The sequence below is a fragment of the Corvus hawaiiensis genome, unplaced genomic scaffold, assembly GCF_020740725.1.
Source record: "Corvus hawaiiensis isolate bCorHaw1 unplaced genomic scaffold, bCorHaw1.pri.cur scaffold_255_ctg1, whole genome shotgun sequence".
In the NCBI taxonomy this organism is placed as follows: domain Eukaryota; kingdom Metazoa; phylum Chordata; class Aves; order Passeriformes; family Corvidae; genus Corvus; species Corvus hawaiiensis.
This window is the reverse complement of record NW_025963321.1, coordinates 16,634-32,711: the sequence shown is the minus strand read 5'-3', so window position 1 is coordinate 32,711 and position 16,078 is coordinate 16,634. Positions and strand designations below refer to the sequence as shown.

General features: G+C 62.0%; 2 protein-coding genes across 2 annotated transcripts in view; both read left to right on the top strand.

Moving 5' to 3' along the window:
• Window positions 1-16,078, top strand: part of LOC125320882 (adhesion G protein-coupled receptor L1-like) — a gene marked incomplete at its 3' end in the record, with an annotated part of 44,920 nt that overhangs the window by 12,674 nt on the left and 16,168 nt on the right. The window contains 1 exon segment of the mRNA XM_048293299.1: window positions 4,304-4,318. Coding sequence (XP_048149256.1) covers window positions 4,304-4,318 — 15 coding nt within the window.
• LOC125320884 lies at window positions 8,840-15,359 on the top strand. Its single transcript, XM_048293302.1, has 2 exons — window positions 8,840-10,068; window positions 15,134-15,359. The coding sequence occupies exon 1, from the start codon at window positions 8,867-8,869 to the stop codon at window positions 9,773-9,775; it is 909 nt and encodes a 302-aa protein (XP_048149259.1). The 5' UTR covers window positions 8,840-8,866; the 3' UTR covers window positions 9,776-10,068; window positions 15,134-15,359.

Sequence of the window (16,078 nt, the reverse complement as noted above, 5' to 3'; positions counted from 1 at the left end):
ACACACACGCTCACACTCTCACACACTCGCTCCCACTCACACTCTCACACTCACATTCACACACACACTCACACACGCTCACATTCTCACACTCACATTCTCACACACACACAAAGTCACACACACACTCACACGTTCACACATACACACACTCACACACTCACACTCACACACACACTCACACACACACTCACATTCACACACACTCTCACACACACACACTCACACTCACACACACACTCACACACACACTCACATTCACACACACTCACACACACACTCACATTCACACACACTCTCACACACACACACTCACACTCACACTCACACACACACACACTCACACACACACTCACACTCACACACACACTCACACACACTCACACTCACATTCACACACACACTCACACTCACACTCACACACACACTCACACACTCACACTCACATTCACACACACACTCACACTCACACTCACACACACACACTCTCACACTCACACTCACACACACACACTCACACTCACACTCACACTCTCACACTCACACACTCACATTCATACACACACTCTCACACTCACACTCACACTCTCACACTCACACTCACATTCACACACACACTCACACTCACACTCACACTCACACTCTCACACTCACACTCACATTCACACACACACTCACACTCACACTCACACTCACACTCTCACACTCACACACACACTCACACACACACTCACACTCACACTCACACTCACACTCTCACACTCACACTCACATTCACACACACACTCACACTCACACTCACACTCTCACACTCACACTCACATTCACACACACACTCACACTCACACTCACACTCTCACACTCACACACACACTCACACACACACTCACACTCACACTCACACTCACACTCTCACACTCACACTCACATTCACACACACACTCACACTCACACTCACACTCACACTCTCACACTCACACTCACATTCACACACACACTCACACTCACACTCACACTCACACTCACACACACACTCACACACTCACACTCACATTCACACACACACACTCACATTCACACACACACTCTCACATTCATTCACACACACACTCACACACACTCTCACACTCACACTCTCACACACACACACTCACATTCATACACACACTCTCACACTCACACACACACTCACACACTCACACACTCACATTCATACACACACTCTCACACTCACACTCTCACACTCACACTCACACTCACACTCTCACACTCACGCTTTCACGCTCACACTCACACTCACTCTCTCCCGCCCCCGCCCTCGCAGGTCCCAGCCGCTGCCGGTGCCGGTGCCGTGGGGTCGGTGCCGGTGTCGGTGCCGGTTCCGCTGTCGGTGCCGTGGTGTCGGTGCCGTGGTGCCGGTGCCGGTGTCGGTGCCGTGGGGTCGGGGTCGGTGCCGGTGCCGGTGCCGTGGGGGCGGGGCCGGTTGGGGGGCGCGGGGTGGGGGCGGGGCGGGGGCGCCTCTTTCCTTTGCAGGTGACGCCGCGGGCCCGAGCGGGGCCCCCCCCGCAGCCCCTCCCCCCGGGCCGCCCCTCCCCCAGCGCCGTCTCTTCTCTCCCTCCAGGGCCGGGGGGGGAGGGGCGGGGGGGGCCCGACCCCCCCCCGAGGGGCTCAGGAGTGCGGGGGAGGGGAGCCCTGCGCCCCCCTCTGTCCGTCCGTCCGCCCGTCCGTCCCTGTGTCCGTCCCTGTGTCCGTGTGTCCATCCATCGCCTCCCGCCGCCATCCCCATCCCGGCCATCGCCGTGCCCTCCTTTCCGTGTCCATCCGTCCGTCCGTCCGTCCGTCTGTCCGTCCTCTCTCCCCCCCCTTGCTGTCCCTCTGTCCATCCCTTTGCCGTCCCTCTGTCCGTCTGTCCATCCCCATCCGTCCTTCCCGGTGTCCGACCATCCTCCCTTTTCCTCCGTCTGTCCATCCACCCTTCATCTGTCCGTGTGTCCATCCGGCTGGCGGCCTGTCCGTCCCTTCGTGTCCCCCATCCCTCCGTCCCCCAGCCCTCTGTCCATCTGTCCATCCACTATCCCTCCGTGTCCCCCAGTGTCCCTCTGTCCATCCCCCAGCCCTCTGTCCATCTGTCCATCCACTATCCCTCCGTGTCCCTCCATGTCCATCTGTCCATCCCCCAGCCCTGTGTCCATCTGTCCATCCCTCGGTCCCTCCGTGTCCCTCCATGTCCCTCTGTCCATCCCCCAACCCTGTGTCCATCTGTCCATCCGCTATCCCTCCGTGTCCCCCCATGTCCATCTCCCCCCCATGTCCCCGTGCCCATCCCCCTGTCCATCCGTCCACCCCGTGTCCCTGTGTCCATCCCTGTGTCTGTCCATCTGTCCGTTCCCATGTCTGTCCATGTGTCCATCCATGTGTCCATTCCCATGTCCATCTGTCCATCCCCATGTCCGTGTGTCCATGCCCATGTCCATGTGTCCGTCCCTGTGTCCATACCCATGTCCACACCTGTGTCCATCCCCATGTCCCCATGTCCATCCCCATGTCTGTGTGTCCATCCCCGTGTCCGTGCGTCCATCCATGTGTCCATCCCCGTGTCCCCATGTCCATCCCTATGTCTGTGTGTCCATCCCCGTGTCCATGCCCATGTCCGTGTCCATCCCCGTGTCCATCTGTCCATCCCCGTGTCTGTGTGTCCATCCCCGTGTCTGTGTGTCCATCCCCGTGTCCATCTGTCCATCCCCGTGTCTGTGTGTCCATCCCCGTGTCCATCCCCGTGTCCATCCCCGTGTCCATCCCGTGTCCATGCCTGTGTCCATGCCCGTGTCCGTGTGTCCATCCCCGTGTCTGTGTGTCCATCCCCGTGTCCATCCCCGTGTCCATGCCCATGTCCATGTCCGTGTCCATGCCCGTGTCCGTGTGTCCATCCCCGTGTCTGTGTGTCCATCCCCGTGTCCATCCCCGTGTCCATGCCCATGTCCATGCCTGTGTCCATGCCCGTGTCCGTGTGTCCATCCCCGTGTCCATCCCGTGTCCATGCCTGTGTCCATGCCCGTGTCCGTGTGTCCATCCCCGTGTCTGTGTGTCCATCCCCGTGTCCATCCCGTGTCCGTATGTCCATCCCCGTGTCCATCTGTCCATCCCCGTGTCCGTGTGTCCATCCCCATGTCCATCCCTGTGTCCGTGTGTCCATCCCCGTGTCCATCCCCGTGTCCATCCCCATGTCCATCCCCATGTCCGTGTGTCCATTCCTGTGTCCATCCCCATGTCCATCCCCGTGTCTGTGTGTCCAACCCCATGTCCATCCCGTGTCCATCCCCGTGTCCGTGTGTCCATCCCCGTGTCCATCCCGTGTCCGTGTGTCCATCCCCGTGTCCATCCCCATGTCCATCCCCATGTCCATCCCGTGTCCGTGTGTCCATCCGCGTGTCCATCCCCTTGTCCATCCCGTGTCCATCTCCATGTCCATCCCCATGTCCATCCTCGTGTCCATCCCGTGTCCTTGTGTCCATCCCCATGTCCATCCCGTGTCCATCCCCGTGTCCATCCCCATGTCCATCCTCGTGTCCATCCCGTGTCCTTGTGTCCATCCCCATGTCCATCCCGTGTCCATCCCCGTGTCCATCCCGTGTCCGTGTGTCCATCCCGTGTCCATCCCCGTGTCCATCCCCGTGTCCGTGTGTCCATCCCCGTGTCCATTCCCGTGTCCATCCCGTGTCCGTGTATCCATCCCCATGTCCATCCCCGTGTCCATCCCGTGTCCGTGTGTCCATCCCCGTGTCCATCCCCGTGTCCATCCCCGTGTCCGTGTGTCCATCCCCGTGTCCATTCCCGTGTCCATCCCGTGTCCGTGTGTCCATCCCCGTGTCCGTGTGTCCATCCCCGTGTCCATCCCTTGTCCGTGTGTCCATCCCCGTGTCCATCCCCGTGTCCATCCCCGTGTCCATCCCGTGTCCGTGTGTCCATCCCCGTGTCCGTGTGTCCATCCCGTGTCCGTGTGTCCATCCCCGTGTCCATCCCCGTGTCCATCCCCGTGTCCCGGGTGCCGCTGCCCCTCCCCCGCAGGGTCTGGGGTCTCTGGGGGGTCTCGGGGTCCCCCCGGGCTCGGGGGGGGCCGGAGCCGTTTAATCTCTTTTCTCTTTGTCTCCTCTCTCGCCCCTCCCCCCCTCCCCCCTCCCCCCCCCCCCCCGCCCGTGTGACCCCTCCCCTCCCCTCCCGCCCCCCCTCCCCCCCCGCCCCCCCCGCCCCCCTCCCGCCCCTCCCCCCGCTCTCTCCCGCCTTTTCTTCCGGTGCTAAAAAGTAGAAGTGGAACAAAAAGGTAACACGGACCCCCTCGCTCCGGCCCCCAGAGACCCCCACCCCCCCAGAGACCCCCGAACCCCCCCAGAGACCCCCGAACCCCCCCAGAGACCCCCCCAAACCCCCCCGAACCCCCCCGATCCCCCCCAGAGACCCCCGAACTCCCAGAACCCCCCGAACCCTCCTGAACCCTCCCAGAGACCCCCGAACCCCCCCGAACCCCCCCCGAGACCCCCCCAAACCCCTCCTGACCCCTCCAACTCCCCCAAAGTCCCCCCAGACCCCTCAGAACCCGCGACCCCCCTCCCCCCCCCCGACCCCTCCCAACCCCTAAAACCTTCCGGACCCCCCAACCCATCCCAGAACCCCCCAAAACCCCCCCAGACCCCCCCCCAACCCCCTGAGCCCCCACCCCCAGGACCCTCCTGAGCCCCCCCAACTTCCCCCCACCCATCCCCCCCAAACTCCCCCGCCCCCCCCCAAATCCTGAGCCCCCCCCCCCCCAAATTCTTTCCACCCCGCACCCCCAAATCCTCCGCGGTGACCCCCAAATTCTGACCCCTCCCCCCGTGACCCTGCCCCCCCAAATTCTCCCTCCTCGCCCCAAACCCTGCCCCCCCTCCCACCCCCCCCGTTCATCCTGCACCCCAAAATCCCCCTCCCTCACCCCAAACCCTGCCCCTCCCCCTTCTCCTACCCACCCCGCACCCCAAATTCCCTCCCTGCCCCCACCCCCTCTGGGCCCCCCATCCCCTGACCCTGCCCCCCCTTCCCAGACCCCCCCCGACCCCCCAAATCCTCCCACCCCCTCCCCTCCCCCCCAGCCCCCCCCCCGTTTCTCCCCTCCCCCCCCTTCCCCTCCCCCCCAAATCCCCCCTTGTTTCCCCCTCCCCTCCCCCCCCCCGCTCCCCAATACCGCGGGGGGGGGGGGGCGGCTCAGTGCGCCCCTCCCCCCCTTAAGTAGCCGTCATTCGATTTGGGGGACCCCAGACCCCCCCAGTGTCCCCTCGGGGGTCCCCGGGACCCCCCCCAGCCCCCCCAGGCCCCCGGAAGTGCCCCAGGACCCCCCCCCCCCAAACCTCCCGGGGCTCCCCTCGAGGGACCCTGGGGACCCCAAACCCTTCGGGGACCCCCCCGGGACCCCCCTCGGGGACCCCCGAGTCCCCTGAGGGACCCCCCGAGTTTGGGGGGGGGCCAGGCCGGGGTGACCCCTCCCCCCTCCCGTCCCCCCTGGGGTGAGGCCCTAAATGGGGCGGGGGGGGCAATTTTGGGGGGCCGGGGCAGCCCCGTGACCCCCCCCAGACCCGCCAACCCCCCCCAGCCGTGGAGACCCCCAGAGAACCCCCCCCAAATCAAGCACCCCCCCAACACACCCCCAGAGAGGGGCAGCTCGGGGGGCAGGAGGGCAGGGACGGTCAGCGTGGGGTCACCTGGGGGTCAGGGGGGCAGCTGGGGGTCAGTAAAGGTCATCTGGGGTCAGTCAGGGGTCAGCCGGGGTCACTCCAGGTCATTTGGGGTCAGCCAAAGACAGCTGGGGTCAGTCAGGGGTCAGTGGGCTTCATTTGGGGTCAGTCAGGGTCAGTTGGGGTCAGTCGGGGTCAGTTGGGGTCAGTTGGGGTCAGTCAGGGTCAGTCGGGGTCAGTTGGGGTCAGTTGGGGTCAGTCAAGGACAGCTGGGGTCAGTCGGGGTCAGTTGGGGTCGGTTGGGGTCAGTCGGGGTCAGTCGGGGTCAGTTGGGGTCAGTTGGGGTCGGTTGGGGTCAGTCGGGGTCAGTCGGGGTCAGTTGGGGTCAGTCGGGGTCAGTCAGGGGTCAGTTGGGGTCAGTCGGGGTCAGTGGGCTTCATTTGGGGTCAGTCAGGGTCAGTCGGGGTCAGTTGGGGTCAGTTGGGGTCAGTCGGGGTCAGTCGGGGTCAGTTGGGGTCAGTCGGGGTCAGTCAGGGGTCAGTTGGGGTCAGTCGGGGTCAGTGGGCTTCATTTGGGGTCAGTCAGGGTCAGTCGGGGTCAGTCAAGGGTCAGTTGGGGTCAGTCGGGGTCAATTGGGGTCAGTTGGGGTCAGCTGGGGTCAGTCGGGGTCAGTTGGGGTCAGTCGGGGTCAGTCAAGGACAGCTGGGGTCAGTCGGGGTCAGTCAGGGTCAGTCGGGGTCAGTTGGGGTCAATCAGGGGTCAGTTGTGGGACATCAGTTGGGGTCAGTGAGGTCAGTTATGGGGTCAGTCGGGGTCAGTCGGGGTCAGTTGGGGTCAGTCGGGGTCAGCTGGGGTCAGTCAGGGGTCAGCTGGGGTCAGTTGGGGTCAGCTGGGGTCAGTCGGGGGTCAGCTGGGGGGTCAGTTTTGGGTCAGGGGTGCAGTTGTGGGTCAGTCGGGGGTCATTTGAGGGGTCAGTTGGGGTCAGTCAGAGGTCAGTCAGGGTCAGTCAGGGGTCAGTTCTGGGGGTCAGTTGGGGTCAGTCAGGGTCAGTCAGGGGTCAGTTCTGGGATCAGTCAGAGGTCAGTTCTGGGGGTCAGTCAGGGGTCAGTCAGGGTCAGTCAGGGGTCAGTTGGGGTCAGTCAGGGTCAGTCAGGGTCAGTCAGGGGTCAGTTCTGGGGGTCAGTCGGGGTCAGTCAGGGTCAGTCAGGGTCAGTCAGGGGTCAGTTCTGGGGGTCAGTCGGGGTCAGTCAGGGGTCAGTCCTGGGGGTCAGTCAGGGGTCAGTCGGGGTCAGTCGGGGTCAGTTGGGGTCGGTGGAGTCAGCCAGGGTCAGTCAGGGGTCAGTTCTGGGGGTCAGTCAGGGGTCAGTCGGGGTCAGTCGGGGTCAGTCAGGGGTCAGTTGTGGGAGATCAGTTGAGGTCGGTCGGGGTCAGTCGGGATCAGTTTTGGAGGGGTCAGTCAGGGGTCAGTCAGGGGTCAGTCAGAGGTCAGTCAGGGGTCAGTCGCAGTCAGTCGGGATCAGTTGGGGGGGTCAGTCGGGGTCAGTTGGGGTCAGTCAGGGGTCAGTTGTGGGAGATCAGTTGGGGTCAGCTGGGGTCAGTCGGGGTCAGTCGGGGGCAGTCGGGGGCAGTCGGGGTAAGTTGTGGGGGGTCAGTTGGGGTCAGCTGGGGTCAGTCAGGGGTCAGTTGTGGGGGGTCAGTCGGGGGTCATTCAAGGGTCAGTCGAGGTCAGTTGTGGGGTCAGTCGGGGTCAGTTGGGGGCAGTTGTGGGGGGTCAGTCGGGGTCAGTCGCGGTCAGTCGCGGTCAGTCGCGGTCAGGGCCAGCCAAGGTCACTCGGGGTCAGCTCAGGGGTCACTCCGGGGTCACCCAAGGGTCACTCCCGGGCTCCCCGGGCTCACTCGCGGGCGCAGCCAGGGCGTCGCCCCCGTGTCCGTCCGTCCGTCCGCGCGGGGGGGGGGGGGGGCGGGGCGGGGCCGGGGCAGGGGCGGGGCCGGGGGCGGGGCCTGCGGGCAGGTGGGGGCGGGGCCTGCGCAGGTGGGGGCGGGGCCGGGCAGGGCCGCGGCTTCTTCCCACAGGTGTCCGGAGCGGGGGGCGGGGGGCCCCTAACGCTTCTCTCTCCTCCTCCTCCTCCCGCAGGGCCCGGCCGAGCCCCCCCGGACCGCGGGGCCCCCCCGAGCCTGTGAGTCTCCCCTCCCCCACCCACCCCGGGGACCCCCCCAACCCCCCCCAAAAAAAAACCCCGGGGCAGCGCGGGGGCTGCGGCACGGCCGGGCTGGGCTCACCTGGATGGGCACACCTGGATCCCTGGGCACACCTGGATGGGCACACCTGGATGAGCTCACCTGGATGGGCACACCTGGATGGGCACACCTGGATCCCTGTGCACACCTGGATGGGCACACCTGGATGGGCACACCTGGATGAGCTCACCTGGATCCCTGTGCACACCTGGATGGGCACACCTGGATGGGCACACCTGGATCCCTGTGCACACCTGGATGGGCTCACCTGGATGGGCACACCTGGATCCCTGTGCACACCTGGATGGGCACACCTGGATGGGCACACCTGGATGGCCACACCTGGATCCCTGTGCACACCTGGATGGGCTCACCTGGATGGGCACACCTGGATCCCTGTGCACACCTGGATGGGCACACCTGGATGAGCTCACCTGGATCCCTGTGCACACCTGGATGGGCACACCTGGATGGGCACACCTGGATCCCTGTGCACACCTGGATGGGCACACCTGGATGGCCACACCTGGATGGGCACACCTGGATCCCTGTGCACACCTGGATGGGCACACCTGGATGGGCACACCTGGATGGGCACACCTGGATCCCTGTGCACACCTGGATGGGCACACCTGGATGAGCTCACCTGGATCCCTGTGCACACCTGGATGGGCTCACCTGGATGGGCACACCTGGATCCCTGTGCACACCTGGATGGGCTCACCTGGATGGGCACACCTGGATGGGCACACCTGGATCCCTGTGCACACCTGGATGGGCACACCTGGATGGGCACACCTGGATCCCTGTGCACACCTGGATGGGCACACCTGGATGGGCACACCTGGATCCCTGTGCACACCTGGATGGGCACACCTGGATGGGCTCACTTGGATGGGCACACCTGGATCCCTGTGCACACCTGGATGGGCAAACCTGGATGGGCACACCTGGATGAGCTCACCTGGATCCCTGTGCACACCTGGATGGGCTCACCTGGATCCCTGTGCACACCTGGATGGGCACACCTGGATGGGCTCACTTGGATGGGCACACCTGGATCCCTGGGCACACCTGGATGGGCACACCTGGATGGGCACACCTGGATCCCTGTGCACACCTGGATGGGCTCACCTGGATGGGCTCACCTGGATGGGCTCACCTGGATGGGCACACCTGGATCCCTGTGCACACCTGGATGGGCACACCTGGATGGGCACACCTGGGCACACTGTGCTCACCTGGATCCCTGTGCACACCTGGATGGGCACACCTGGGCACACCTGGATCCATGTGCACACCTGGATGGGCACACCTGGGGTGTGTTCACCTGGATGGGCACACCGGGGCACACCTGGATCCTTGTGCATACCTGCAATGTGCACATCTGGATCCTTGTGCACACTTGGGCATACCTGAAGCTGTGCGCACATGGGCACACCTGGATCCTTGGGCACACCTGGGCACACCTGGGGATGCACACTTGGGCATTTCTGTGCACACCTCGGGCTGCGGCACACTTGGATCCCTGTGCACACCTGGGATGGGCACACCTGGGCACACCTGAGCTGTGCACACCAGGGATGGGCACGCCAGGGCACACCTGGATCCCTGTGCACACCTGGGATGGGCACACCTGGGCACACCTGAGCTGTGCACACCTGGGACTGTGCACTCACAGCCCTTCATGCACACCTGGACACGGCCGCACGCCCAGGTGTGCCCCCGTGCACACGCAGCCCCCGCGCCCCCCCTGCACACGCGTGTGCGACAGGGCACAGGTGGGGCAGCACACACACCTGGGGCACATGTGGAAGTGCCACGCACCTGTGTGAGCACAAACACTCAGGAAGGTGTGACAGTGCCACGCACCTGGGCAGGTGTGACAGTGCCACACACCTGTGAGCGTGCACAGGTGACAGCCGCGGGTGTGGCCACAGACCGGCACAAGGGTGGCAGCTCTTGCACACCTGCGCAGCCACACCTGGGCGTGCAAATGCGCTGCCGCCTGAACACACCAGTGCTCACACCTGTGCTCACACCTGTGCTCACACCCAAATGCACGGCCAGGGGAACACGTGCCCACATGTGTGTGCAAATGGGCTCACACAGGTGTGTGAGCGCACAGGTGTGTGAGCGCACAGGTGTGTGAATGCACAGGTGTGTGAGCGCACAGGTGTGTGAGCGCACAGGTGTGTGAATGCACAGGTGTGTGAGCGCACAGGTGTGTGAGCGCACAGGTGTGTGAATGCACAGGTGTGTGAGTGCACAGGTGTGTGAGTGCACAGATGTGTGACTGCACAGGTGTGTGAATGCACAGGTGTGTGAGTGCACAGGTGTGTGAGTGCACAGATGTGTGACTGCACAGGTGTGTGAATGCACAGGTGTGTGAGTGCACAGGTGTGTGAGTGCACAGGTGTGTGAGTGCACAGGTGTGTGAATGCACAGGTGTGTGAGCGCACAGGTGTGTGAGTGCACAGGTGTGTGAGTGCACAGGTGTGTGAATGCACAGATGTGTGAGTGCACAGGTGTGTGAATGCACAGGTGTGTGAATGCACAGGTGTGTGAGTGCACAGGTGTGTGAGTGCACAGGTGTGTGAATGCACAGGTGTGTGAGTGCACAGATGTGTGACTGCACAGGTGTGTGAATGCACAGGTGTGTGAGTGCACAGGTGTGTGAGTGCACGGCTGTGTGAATGCACCGGTGTGTGAATGCACAGGTGTGTGAGTGCACAGATGTGTGAGTGCACAGGTGTGTGAGTGCACAGGTGTGTGAATGCACCGGTGTGTGAATGCACAGATGTGTGAATGCACAGGTGTGTGAGTGCACAGGTGTGTGAATGCACAGGTGTGTGAGTGCTCAGGTGTGTGAGTGCACAGGTGTGTGAATGCACAGGTGTGTGAGTGCTCAGGTGTGTGAATGCACAGGTGTGTGAATGCACAGGTGTGTGAGTGCACAGGTGTGTGAATGCACAGGTGTGTGAGTGCACGGCTGTGTGAATGCACAGATGTGTGAGTGCACAGGTGTGTGAGTGCACAGGTGTGTGAATGCACAGGTGTGTGAGTGCACAGGTGTGTGAGTGCACAGGTGTGTGAATGCACAGGTGTGTGAGTGCACAGGTGTGTGCATGCACAGGTGTGTGAGTGCTCAGGTGTGTGAGTGCACAGGTGTGTGAGTGCCCAGGTGTGTGAGCGCACAGGTGTGTGAGTGCACAGGTGTGTGAGTGCTCAGGTGTGTGAGTGCACAGGTGTGTGAGTGCACAGATGTGTGCATGCACAGGTGTGTGAGGGCACAGGTGTGTGAATGCACAGATGTGTGAGCGCACAGGTGTGTGAGTGCACAGGTGTGTGAGTGCACAGGTGTGTGAGTGCACGGCTGTGTGAATGCACCGGTGTGTGAATGCACAGGTGTGTGAGGGCACAGATGTGTGAGTGCACAGGTGTGTGCATGCACAGGTGTGTGAGCGCACAGGTGTGAGTGCACAGGTGTGTGAATGCACAGGTGTGTGAGCGCACAGGTGTGTGAGTGCACAGGTGTGTGAATGCACAGGTGTGTGAGTGCACAGGTGTGTGAGTGCACAGGTGTGTGAATGCACAGGTGTGTGAATGCACAGGTGTGTGAGTGCACAGATGTGTGAATGCACAGGTGTGTGAGTGCACAGGTGTGTGAGTGCACAGGTGTGTGCATGCACAGGTGTGTGAGTGCACAGGTGTGTGAGTGCACAGGTGTGTGCATGCACAGGTGTGTGAGTGCACAGATGTGTGAATGCACAGGTGTGTGAGTGCCCAGGTGTGTGAGTGCACAGGTGTGTGAGTGCACAGGTGTGTGAATGCACAGGTGTGTGAGGGCACAGATGTGTGAGTGCACAGGTGTGTGCATGCACAGGTGTGTGAGCGCACAGGTGTGAGTGCACAGGTGTGTGAATGCACAGGTGTGTGAATGCACAGGTGTGTGAGCGCACAGGTGTGTGAGTGCACAGGTGTGTGAATGCACAGGTGTGTGAGTGCACAGGTGTGTGAGTGCACAGGTGTGTGCGTGCACAGGTGTGTGAATGCACAGGTGTGTGAATGCACAGGTGTGTGAGTGCACAGATGTGTGAATGCACAGGTGTGTGAGTGCACAGGTGTGTGAGCGCACAGGTGTGTGAGTGCACAGGTGTGTGAGTGCCCAGGTGTGTGAGCGCACAGGTGTGTGAGTGCACAGATGTGTGCATGCACAGGTGTGTGAGGGCACAGGTGTGTGAATGCACGGCTGTGTGAATGCACCAGTGTGTGAATGCACGGCTATGTGAATGCACAGGTGTGTGAATGCACAGGTGTGTGAATGCACAGGTGTGTGAGCGCACAGGTGTGTGAATGCACCGGTGTGTGAATGCACAGGTGTGTGAGTGCACAGGTGTGTGAATGCACAGGTGTGTGAGTGCACAGTTGTGTGAGCGCACAGGTGTGTGAATGCACAGGTGTGTGAGCGCACAGGTGTGTGAATGCACAGGTGTGTGAGTGCACAGGTGTGTGCGTGCACAGGTGTGTGAATGCACAGGTGTGTGAATGCACAGGTGTGTGAGCGCACAGGTGTGTGAGTGCACAGGTGTGTGAGTGCACAGGTGTGTGCGTGCACAGGTGTGTGAATGCACAGGTGTGTGAATGCACAGGTGTGTGAGTGCACAGTTGTGTGAGCGCACAGGTGTGAGTGCACAGTTGTGTGAGCGCACAGGTGTGTGTGCGCACAGGTGTGAGTGCACAGGTGTGTGAGTGCACGGCTGTGTGAATGCACAGATGTGTGAATGCACAGGTGTGTGAGTGCACAGGTGTGTGAATGCACAGGTGTGTGAGCGCACAGGTGTGTGAGTGCACAGGTGTGTGAATGCACAGGTGTGTGAATGCACAGGTGTGTGAGCGCACAGGTGTGTGAGTGCACAGGTGTGTGAATGCACAGGTGTGTGAATGCACAGGTGTGTGAGTGCACAGGTGTGTGAGCGCACAGGTGTGTGAGTGCACAGGTGTGTGAGTGCACAGGTGTGTGAATGCACAGGTGTGTGAGTGCACAGGTGTGTGCATGCACAGGTGTGTGAATGCACAGGTGTGTGAGCGCACAGGTGTGTGAGTGCACAGGTGTGTGAGTGCACAGGTGTGTGAATGCACAGGTGTGTGAATGCACAGGTGTGTGAGCGCACAGGTGTGTGAGTGCACAGGTGTGTGAGTGCACGGCTATGTGAATGCACAGGTGTGTGCATGCACAGGTGTGTGAATGCACAGGTGTGTGAATGCACAGATGTGTGAATGCACAGGTGTGTGAGTGCTCAGGTGTGTGAGTGCACAGGTGTGTGAGTGCCCAGGTGTGTGAGTGCACAGGTGTGTGAGTGCACAGGTGTGTGAATGCACAGGTGTGTGAGTGCACAGATGTGTGAATGCACAGGTGTGTGAGTGCACAGTTGTGTGAGCGCACAGGTGTGTGAGTGCACAGGTGTGTGAGTGCACAGGTGTGTGACTGCACAGGTGTGTGAATGCACAGGTGTGTGAGTGCCCAGGTGTGTGTGCGCACAGGTGTGTGAGTGCACAGGTGTGTGCATGCACAGGTGTGTGAGCGCACAGGTGTGTGAGTGCACAGGTGTGTGAGCGCACAGGTGTGTGAATGCACAGGTGTGTGAGTGCACAGGTGTGTGCATGCACAGGTGTGTGAATGCACAGGTGTGTGAATGCACAGGTGTGTGAGTGCACAGGTGTGTGAATCCACAGGTGTGTGCATGCACAGGTGTGTGAGCGCACAGGTGTGTGAGTGCACAGGTGTGTGAGCGCACAGGTGTGTGAATGCACAGGTGTGTGAGTGCACAGGTGTGTGCATGCACAGGTGTGTGCATGCACAGGTGTGTGAATGCACAGGTGTGTGAGTGCACAGGTGTGTGAATGCACAGGTGTGTGCATGCACAGGTGTGTGAGTGCTCAGGTGTGTGAATGCACAGGTGTGTGAGTGCACAGGTGTGTGCATGCACAGGTGTGTGAGTGCACAGATGTGTGAGTGCACAGGTGTGTGAGTGCACAGGTGTGTGAGTGCACGGCTATGTGAGTGCACAGGTGTGTGCATGCACAGGTGTGTGAGCGCACAGGTGTGTGAGCGCACAGGTGTGTGAGTGCACAGGTGTGTGAGTGCACGGCTATGTGAGTGCACAGGTGTGTGAATGCACAGGTGTGTGAGTGCACAGGTGTGTGAGCGCACAGGTGTGTGAATGCACAGGTGTGTGAGTGCACAGGTGTGTGAGTGCACAGGTGTGTGCATGCACAGGTGTGTGAGTGCACAGGTGTGTGAGTGCACGGCTATGTGAGTGCACAGGTGTGTGAATGCACAGGTGTGTGAGTGCACAGGTGTGTGAGCGCACAGGTGTGTGAGTGCACAGGTGTGTGAGTGCACAGGTGTGTGAGTGCACGGCTATGTGAGTGCACAGGTGTGTGAATGCACAGGTGTGTGAGCGCACAGGTGTGTGAATGCACAGGTGTGTGAATGCACAGGTGTGTGAGTGCACAGGTGTGTGAATGCACAGGTGTGTGAGCGCACAGGTGTGTGAGTGCACAGGTGTGTGAGTGCACAGGTGTGTGAATGCACAGGTGTGTGAGTGCACAGGTGTGTGAGCGCACAGGTGTGTGAATGCACAGGTGTGTGAGCGCACAGGTGTGTGAATGCACAGATGTGTGAATGCACAGGTGTGTGAGTGCACAGGTGTGTGAATGCACAGGTGTGTGAGTGCACAGGTGTGTGAGTGCACAGGTGTGTGAGTGCACAGGTGTGTGAATGCACAGATGTGTGAGTGCACAGGTGTGTGAGTGCACAGGTGTGTGAGTGCACAGGTGTGTGAATGCACAGATGTGTGAGTGCACAGGTGTGTGAGTGCACAGGTGTGTGAGTGCACAGGTGTGTGAATGCACAGGGTGTGTGAATGCACAGGTGTGTGAGCGCACAGGTGTGTGAGTGCACAGGTGTGTGAGTGCACAGGTGTGTGAATGCACAGATGTGTGAGTGCACAGGTGTGTGAGTGCACAGGTGTGTGAATGCACAGGTGTGTGAATGCACAGGTGTGTGAGCGCACAGGTGTGTGAGTGCACAGGTGTGTGAATGCACAGGTGTGTGAATGCACAGGTGTGTGAGTGCACAGGTGTGTGAGTGCACGGCTATGTGAATGCACAGGTGTGTGCATGCACAGGTGTGTGTGTGCCCGGCTGTGCACTCCCCTGGACCCAAGGCGGGGTGTCCACACCTGCTCCCCCCTGCACACGCACCTGTGCCCGCCTGTGCTCACAGCCGCCCCCAGCCCCCGCACACGCGTGTGTGACACGCCCCTCCCCCTCGCACGCGCGTGTGCCGCGCCCCGGGCCGGGGGGGCCAGGCCAGGCTGGGGGGGGCGGGACCCCAGCCCGGGGTCCCTTTTGAGGGGGAGGGGAGTTCAGATTTGGGGGGGTTTGGGGGGGGACCCCGCTGTCCCCCGGGGGTCCCGGCCTGGCCCTGCCCCCATGGGGGGCCCCATCCCCCCCCCCCCCGGCGCAGAGACCCCGCTGGGGGCGGGGGGGCGGGTCTCTGCCCTGGGGGTCCCCCCGTGTCCCCCGTGTCCCCCGTGTCCCCTTCTCTCCCGCAGCTCTAACCCCCCCCCGTTTCTCTCCCCCCAGCCTCTCTGCAGCCGGCGCCGGACACCGGGACCACGCGCGATCCCCCCCAAACCCCACCCCCCCCCCCTCCCCGCACCCCAAAACCGGGGGGGGTCCCCCCAAACCTCCCCCCGCACCGGGGGGACCCCCCCAAGCCCCTCCCCCCCCCCCTCCCCCCCCGTGGTCTCCGTCGCGCTCGATCGTCCCTGGCTGTGGGCCCGGGGGGGGGAGGGGAAGAGCCCCCCCGATTTAGGCCCCCCCCCGATTTGAGCCCCTCCCCCCCGTTTTAGGGCTCCCCCCAAGGAGAGCTGCCCTCCCCCTCAGGGTGCTGCCCCCCCCCCCCCCCCCATAAATAAAAGGGGGTCCCGGGTTCGCTGGGGGGCACGGCCCCCCCCCCTTTTCGCCATTGCCGGGGGACATTCGGGGTGTCCCCCCCCCCCCCCCCCCCATCCCTTCCCCCCATTCTGTCCCCTCCTCCTCTGTCCCCTCCCCGGTTAAGGGACCTC

Excerpts from the sequence above, each read along its gene's own strand:
- LOC125320884 (XM_048293302.1), top strand. The coding sequence starts at position 8,867 with ATGGGCAAACCTGGATGGGCACACCTGGATGAGCTCACCTGGATCCCT.